This window comes from Seriola aureovittata, chromosome 23, assembly GCF_021018895.1.
Source record: "Seriola aureovittata isolate HTS-2021-v1 ecotype China chromosome 23, ASM2101889v1, whole genome shotgun sequence".
Classification (NCBI taxonomy): domain Eukaryota; kingdom Metazoa; phylum Chordata; class Actinopteri; order Carangiformes; family Carangidae; genus Seriola; species Seriola aureovittata.
In genome coordinates this window covers 5,456,949-5,465,334 of record NC_079386.1, presented here as the reverse complement: position 1 = coordinate 5,465,334, position 8,386 = coordinate 5,456,949, and the positions used below count along the sequence as shown (strand labels likewise).

At 47.3% G+C, this 8,386-nt stretch overlaps 1 protein-coding gene across 1 annotated transcript in view; it reads right to left on the bottom strand.

Moving 5' to 3' along the window:
* efnb3b (ephrin-B3b) overlaps positions 1-7,806 on the bottom strand; it is an 80,095-nt gene extending 72,289 nt beyond the window's left edge. Inside the window, exon 1 of the mRNA XM_056368760.1 lies at positions 6,249-7,806. Coding sequence (XP_056224735.1) covers positions 6,249-6,397 — 149 coding nt within the window. The 5' untranslated portion in view covers positions 6,398-7,806. The remainder of the gene's footprint in view (positions 1-6,248) is intronic.
* Positions 7,807-8,386: the final 580 nt, after the last annotated feature.

The window sequence follows — 8,386 nt, the reverse complement described above, 5'->3', positions numbered from 1 at the left end:
AGTGATGGAGTTTCAGTGTGGATGAAAGCGTCGGGACGTAAAGGCTGAAAGTGGAGTGAAATCTGGCTGCTGAGGAAGTTACCAGAAGATAAGACAACACAACATCCGTCTTTTGTTTTGCATTTTGCATGTTCTGCATAACCGTGTGTCTGTGTGTGTGTGTGTGTGTGTGTCTGCTATGCAAAAGAGTACTCCACCTTGATGTTGCTTCAGGGGAAAGCAGGTGTGAAAATACCAAACACACACAGCAAAAATCCAAACATCCTCTTATCAATTCATTTCTGTCCTAAAATCCTTATTTTCTTCCAAAAAGTGAAGAAAAAAAATCTGCCAACACATGAAGAATTATCAAACCAGAAATAACTTTTTTTCTAGGATTTGCTAGAACCGAGTGTCTGTATCTTGAGGATAATGCAAGTTGCCGCACTAGAATAAAAAATATTACCCTTAATTTGAGAAAATACTTGAAAGAAGTTAATTTGTATTGGAAACAGGTTAAACAAATCTTATTACAGTGGCAGGTTTGTTCATTTGTTTTGAGAAAATAAGACTTTAGGACTCAATTACACACAGAAATGTTTGGTTTTTTCACAGTGCAAGTTCACATGGCATACACAGAACGGCTTACTGCTCCGAGATCTTAACGCACAGTTTAGTATTCAAGTCACAAACACACAAATGCCAGCACATCCTCTATCACAACCCAGAATCCACACACACACACACACACACACACACACACACACACACACACACACACACACACACACACACAGAAAATGACAACAGCGTCAACTCCCTCCCACTGCTATCCCATTTATCTGGAACGATGCCGTAGCCACAGTAGCTGCTGCAATATGAGCCCAACCCAGTGTTGTGGAGATGTGCAGAGCGGCAGCAGAGCTGGGAGCCTCCTGATACTGAACCTAAACAAAACTGAAGAGCAAGGAGAGAGGAGGAGGACGGGTGGGGTGGGGTGGGGGGGCGGCAGAGGAGGAAGAGCTAAGAGACTGGAGGGTGAGTAAAAGTGAGGATAGAGGACGTGATGAACAATGTAACAGAGGTTGCCCCTACATTTCACACCCCTCAGGCCTCTAAACTCCACATACACTTTCATAGTGGCTTCCCACCGCACCAGTACGCGTCTCTGTGTCACCCGGGGGAGGAGGATTGACCTGGCCCAGTCCAAATGCTGCCAGGAGGATTGGATGATCCTGCTTAGGCAGGGTGTGCTGTGAAGCAAGCTAATGAGAGGCCAGTGTGTGTGTGTGTGTGTGTGTGTGTGTGTGTGTGTGTGTGTGTGTGTGTGTGTGTGTGTGTGTCTGTCTGTGTGTTGGCTGGCTTTGCTAAGGGGCTCTGGGTTCAGCCACCCGGGGCAATCTGCCCAGTGATGCTGGGACACATGTGACCCCTTCAGACCTACGGCCTGGATTACTGTTACCACTACCACCTCAGTGAATGTGTGCGTCTGTGTGCTCTGCATATGTTTCCAGGGAATAAAGTTTCTTGTTTCTGCATGCCTTCCAACGCTCCGAACCAGCCACACGCTTTTAATCTCCTTCATCCTAATCATCAGCACTTTTAACAATTACCAAAATCCCAAAGTCACTTCTAAAGCCCAAGGGACTGGGGAAGTAAATTAGTTCTTTAGCCAACCCCAGCATATTTACAACGCCACTTTATAGCTGTTATGATGTTGATGAATGTGCGCTGCCCCTGCCAAATAAACTTATAATCAAGTGATAAAATAATGAATGAATTCCGAGTGGAACAACAGTCCGTTACGCCTGCCAATTTCCTCACCTCTCCTGTGTGTGTGTGTGTGTGTCTACGTGTGTGTATGCGCGCACATGTGCCCTCATCTGTTTACCGTCTAGCGGTAGCAGTGTGTGTTTAATGCTCACTTGCACATGCAACAAAAGGAGATACATTAGGACCACACACTCTTTACACATGTGTCCAACAGAGATGGGAGGGGGAGGTCGAGCCCCCCGAGGCTCATTTACGCTTGTGCGCGCAGGCATCTGTTTGAGAGCGCGCGGCTGCGACGGACCCGTCTCTTTCGCATGTCTGTAATTTCACAGTCCGGCTGCATACCTGTGTGTACATCTGCCGGCCTGCGGTGCCCAGAGAAAGACAGAGACGAAGACAGACAGAGAGAGAAAAAGATTTCAGCCTGTGGCCAGATTGGCTCCCTTCTTCTCCCTCTCCTTCCCCTGGCCTTTCCATTCTGCCACATCAGCTGAAACCTCTTTTCACAGCTCCTGTTGCTCTCAGCTCGTAAAGTTACACACACAAGAGGGGAGGAAGAGGAAGAGAGTGAGGGAGATGGGGTGTGTGTGTTTGGGAGGGGTGGGGGTTGTGAACTGCTGCCTGCTCGCTTTTAGCAGGCAGCTCAGGCAATATGGTTCATATTCTTCTCTCCTCTACATTCCTGCTCTTGTTGTTACATTCCCTCGCTCCTAAAATAAAATTACCCAGTGGATATTCTCTAATCATTTACCCTAAGGATGCATGTAGGCTTACCAGGCTGCTGCTAACTTGTCCACACAGCCCGGAAAAAGCCTCGGTGTTCGCATTCGTTATTCATGAAGTGGGGTGGGGGGTGGGGGGGCCTACAGTTTGAGTGGATTTCACCCTGGTTGAAACTGGGTGTGGCGTTTCAAACATACAAACAATCAATAAACGGGTGTTGAAAAGCTGCTCCTTTGATACGACACCCTGTTTGACCTACTAACACTTATTCCGCTCTCCGTGCTCAGTCCCACAGAGCCCTCACCAAGAAGATTTCCAGTGATTTTTTTTTTTTTTTTTTTTTTTTTTTGAGTCTTTTCTCTGGTTTTTTGTAGTCGAAACACTTAGCCTAGTTAGCTAGTCTTTTATCCGGCGCCAATTAGCCGGCGATTAATGAATTATTGAGAAACGGGAAGGGGGGATTAAATTTTAATGTGGATCTTGGGGGGGAATAGTTGTATTACAAGTCACCGCGAGCGCCGAGCGAGACGACGCCCACCCTCAGCAGCCGTTTACAATAATCTACAGCCGTATACTAAAGTATGGAAAGAGAGGAAAAGACAGAGAGAGGGAGAGCGGAGGGGGGGGGGTGACTGAGAGGGTTTGGCCCTAAGAACAGACACTGAAATCAAACTTGCAAAAAGGGCCAAAAACTACAAAACTCCATATGCTGCGATCAGATGAGTGACCAAAGCCAACAGGCTCTCCACTTGAATTCATTTTCTCTCTCTCCTCTCTCTCTCTCTCGGTGTGTGTGCCCATCAATGTGACCTACAGTGTGGTCCCAAGTGTGTGGGTCACCTGCCACCCCAGCATGCACTCTACTTCACCCCCCCCCCACTAAACCCCTGAGCAGTAATGTAAGATTCGATCTTTCATTAGGGCGGCTGTGTAAGGCCGATAATAGCAGATGCTGAGATAAGGATAATGTATTTGTGTGTGGGGTGGGGGTGGGGCCTATTCCCAAGGTGATCGTTCTGGTTCAGTTCTCTCTTCCTCAAGCAGAACCTGTATTGGCACTTGAGTCTTAACTGGTATTGATTTACTTAGGGTTAGGAGTATCTCTACCCCCACTCTGCTCTCTCTACCGCTCCCTCTGTTTCTCTTTCACCTCCTGACACCTGTCTCTGTTTATATTCCTCCCTGAACACCTCTGTCTCTTTTCTTTCTGTCGGGCCGGAGTAATTTCAACTGATGGAGCAATCAATAAAAAAGGGTGGATGCAGCATTTGATGACCGTAAGCGTTTTTCTACTATATTTACTGTAACTTAAGTCAGCTTGCTCATTTTATTTGTTTTGTATTCCAGGAATTAAACAGGCGTAAGAATCTGAGGAATCTGTATCCACCCCTACACCCATGGGTGCCTCCCCCCCCCCCCCTCACCTCTGTCACTCCTAACACATCTTTGGGTGCGTCAGTGGCTGCTGTAGCGCCATAATTAGTGGCTGGATGTGACACATGTTTCCAATTTGCTACGTCTGTTCACCGCACTGAAGGGGGGGGGGGGGGGGGGCAGAGATAGAGACAGACAGAAAGTGACAGGGAGGAAAAAGACGGGAGAGAAGGACGAGGACGGAGGAGGAAGCGGGGACGGACAGGAGAGCAGAAATAGAGGCAGCATGAGAGAAGGAAAAAATACAAGACCGAGGGTGAAACCGGTGAAAGAGAGAGGCGAGGTGAGAGCGGGGAAGAGAAGGAGCGGGAGATTGCTCACAGAGGCGGAAAGAAAGATGGGAGGAGAGGTGGAGGGGAGCTGCAGGTGGACAGTCTAAACTTCAAAGCAGTACATCCAGCAGAGGTCTAGAGGTTAACAACGTGACAGTCCATTTGCTACACAGACAAGATGTGAACCATACATGCGCCCCTGCGCCTGATTGATACAGACGACTGCTTCTGCTTACTCTTCGCCTCGTTTTAGAAGAACAAACCAGATGTGGGTGGGCTCAGGACCTCGTCCTTGGAAGATGTGCGCTGCTTGGACATGCATGGGCTCTCAACATATTTCAGCCCAGGGCCAAAACCTATTTTGCCCTGAGGCAGCTGAAGCTAAAGTGGCACTCTTGTTGTGTAGAGAGCGAGGAGAAACAAGTACATGGGAGTGTGTAAAGGGGCCAAGAAAATAAACTGGAGGAATGACTAAGCTGATTAACTATGAATAGTAAGCTTCATGAATAAGCTTCATAGTATACAATAGGCTTTGTATTTTGAATATATGAGTGAGCAAATCTGTGAAAATGACTGTGGAGTCTAGCGTCAAAGCCACCACCCCTCTAATTGCCAGCCAGGCCCATTCACTAAACCCCGACACCCACCTAACTCTAAACTCCATTAGGAGACAATGGCGTGGAATCACCTGTAAGGCCTCAAAAGCCCAGGCTGTTAGCTTCTCACTGAAAATTACCCTCCCGTGTCCAACTCTACTCCCTGTTGGGCGAATCCACCCACTGCTGACAAAAAGCCCTCATTAAGGGCTTCATGCCTGGCTCCACAGCGGGGGCCCACGCACAGTCACATCTGTGGAGAGGGGAGAAACCGCGCAGGCCATAGCCTACAGCACATGGACACATAGAAAACCTGGTAGTCTCTGAAAAAGCTCCTGGCATGGGTGTGACCTGGGGATGGGATGGTTTGGTAGGCTGCCATGAGTCCGCCTGAGTGACTTTCAATTTGCTTTTCTAGATTTTTTTTTTATTATAAAGCCAGTAATGTAGGTAAAGCTATAAGAAAGGGGCTATTCGGGATCAGTGTTCCCTCCAAGTGGATTTGATGGCCTGAAAAATATCACTGTTCCACTTTGTCCCCACAAATGTAGTCAGGAGCCACCCCTCATCACCATACAAGACGCCTTGTTATTCTCAGCCCCCCCCCCCCCCACCCCCTCACAACCAGGCAGCCTATTCAGACACAGGGAAATTGGCAGAGGTGTGAGAAAAGTGGTGTCAGTTGTTAAGGCCGGACGGCCTAGAGGTGTTTAAAATGACATTTCCTCAGCTAATGCCTGACACCTTTTCCAGAGGCAAGAGAAAATGCAAATGAGTGTAGCCGAGTGGGCAGACTGGGGTGTTTGAGAGGCCCGCGGGCCAGGGCCTGGACTTTAATCAAGGTCATTCAGCAGCAGCAATTAGAGCATCACACACGTCTTTATTATCCTACACACAGCCTCCATCTCTGCGCCTGCAGCTTACAGCGACTTTACCAATAAGAAGAGCTACAGCTGGATTATCCACGATAATTAATGTGAGTGTGGCAAATTCAGAGCAGCTGTGGAGCAGAGCAGCTCGCTCCAACTCACGGTGTGTACGTTCATCGAGCGACGCTGTTTTCACCTTCCGCTGGATCACAAACAACAACCACGGAGTGAGGAGAGTGCGACGAATTGGCCAAATAGAAACGTTAATAAAAAATATAAAAAAAAAAAATCGTTAATGCTCTCGGAGGGATTGTGCCTGCGGTAGGCCTGCACACTGAATTACTGCCATTATCCAACTTTATGGTGTTTTGCATTTCATGTTGCATTACTACAAGGCACTTAGTGGTGCATTTAGAGCTACTTGCATTCATTTAATGTTTCCTATAAATCCCCTCCTGTCGGCAGAAGTTGCATTTTTACACTTCGGACACGCAGCTGAACTGATTATTCCGTCAGGTCTGGACTCGAAAGCTTCAAGTTCAAACCTGCAATTAGACAACCAGTGAAATTTGAAAAGGTCTGCAAGTGAGAACTGCTCTTACCTTTCGTTCAGGGAATTCCAGTAGATGGGCTCCATATTGCTGGCAGTCGTCCCCAGTAAATCCAGTAAGAATACCAGCAGGATTCCCAATCCATTCCCATGTCCTCGACACGCCATTTCAACCCTGACACCCAGCATATGCAGCCCCATCTAACTGAAATGGACAATATTTTCTGTTTTCGATGCTGTTGCAAGGACACTCTTAAAACAATGGATGTGCGACTACAGCCGATCAGGCTATAGGTAGAGACAGTCAGAGTGTGGAGTGAAAGCCTGCCGTATACAACTTCATGGATCCCAAATGCATCAGATTATACTGGATCGACCCAAAAACACACTCTCAAATGTGCAGGAGAAACTTGTTCAATCCGTGCGTCTGGATCTCCAAAATGACGGGTGTTTTTTTTTCTTCTTCTTTTCTGCGCGTCCACGATCGGTACTATTTCGGTGCCAATCCCATGACTTTCCCGTTAATTTGTCATAAGTCCTCCTTTTTTTTTTTTTTTTTTGCAAATCACTGCTCCTCGGCACAAATATAACTCCACTGAATCGAATTTTCTGAAATTTTTCGCCACCCAAAAGCTATTTCTGCTGCCTTTCGGTGCGCCCTAATTGTCTTTTTCCGAACAATGTTCCCTTGTTCTCTGTGCCGACTCTGTGTGATTTCTCTCCCATTACCTTGTTTTCTCGTTAGAAGATCTACCTCCCAACATATCAGGCTGGACTGAAAAGAGATATTGTCAGTCTGTGAGAGGGAAACAGTCGCGATCGGGCCAAAAACTGTGAAGGTAAAGCGTTTAAAACGGAAAAGATGTCACTCGTGTCCACGGCTCCATCCTCATAAAGACATGTTGATGCTCGGTGGGCTTAGTCAGTGCGCATTACAATCCTTATTCTCCTCTTTGTAAAATACACACGGCTTGTAAATCCTTGCAGCAATAGACTCGTTGAAAATTAAAAAAAAAAAAAAAAAAACAAAGACAAAAAAAAAACAAAATCAGGATCCAAATCGATGATAAATCCAAGAATCAATTCACGCCGCAACACAAGAAAACTGAGGGAGAAACAAACCAAAGAGCTAGAAAAGCACCTCCACTCTAACGTCGCACAAAGGCCAACGTGAAACTTGTGAAGAAATATAAAAAAAAGAAGATGCGAGTTATGAGCATCAGTCCCTGTTGGAAATTGACGCCTATCTGATGTAGCGCATCATTTGGAGAGCTGGATGTGTCGCTGCTCCGCCAGAGGAAAGCGCTTCATTCGTTATCTCATCCGTCTCTCTGCCTCAAAATCCCACTGGTTTGACTTGCCCTAATGCTCGCAGCACATTGACAGACCGACTGGCTTGTTTGAGAGAAGGAGGAGGGAAAAAAGGGGACGTGGATGAATGGGAAAAAAAAATCCCCATCCTCCGACTGGCAGGCAGGGCGCACTGACGGAGCGCAATTCTTCCAGGCTTTTTCGGGGGGGGGCGGTATCGAGTCCCTTTCAGCACCTCCTCTCTCCTCCTCCTCTCTGGGTTTCAGGGGCCCCCCGACTCGGACCTCTGGACTCCCTGGCGCTCTATTCTGCCTCCTTTCAAACGGTGAAGAAGAGCCCCCCCCGCAACCCCCTCCTCACCATCACCACCACCTCTCTAGACGCTCACCGACGTACGCACTCCTCTGCTCAGCGCCATGACGGAAGAGCAAGAGCGCCCCCACTGGGCATCACATGAGCCACTGGAAGTGGATTGGGTTGGGAAAAAAAGTCCAGCTGGAATTTTAGAAGGCTATTATACAAATGTCACAGCAAAGCTAAGTCCCTGAAGGAGTGTTTAAGATTTATTATAGATGAAATGTGCAACGAGGTAGAGCATGAGCTCATATCATAAGTCCTGATTAGATATTAGAGGGATATTATAGCTATATTTTAAAAGGATAAAGTACAATTACACAGTCACACAGCGAGTAACTTGCACATTTCAGGAAAAATATTGAAAACCACGGTGATGAGGAAAAAACACTGGACTGGAGTCACCTCATGTCTGCAGCCCAGTCTAAACAAAAAGAATCCCCTCTCTCTCTCTCTGTGTGTGTGTGTGTGTGTGTGTGTGCGTGTGTGCGTGTGTGTGTGTGTGTGTGTGAGAGGATGTGGCTA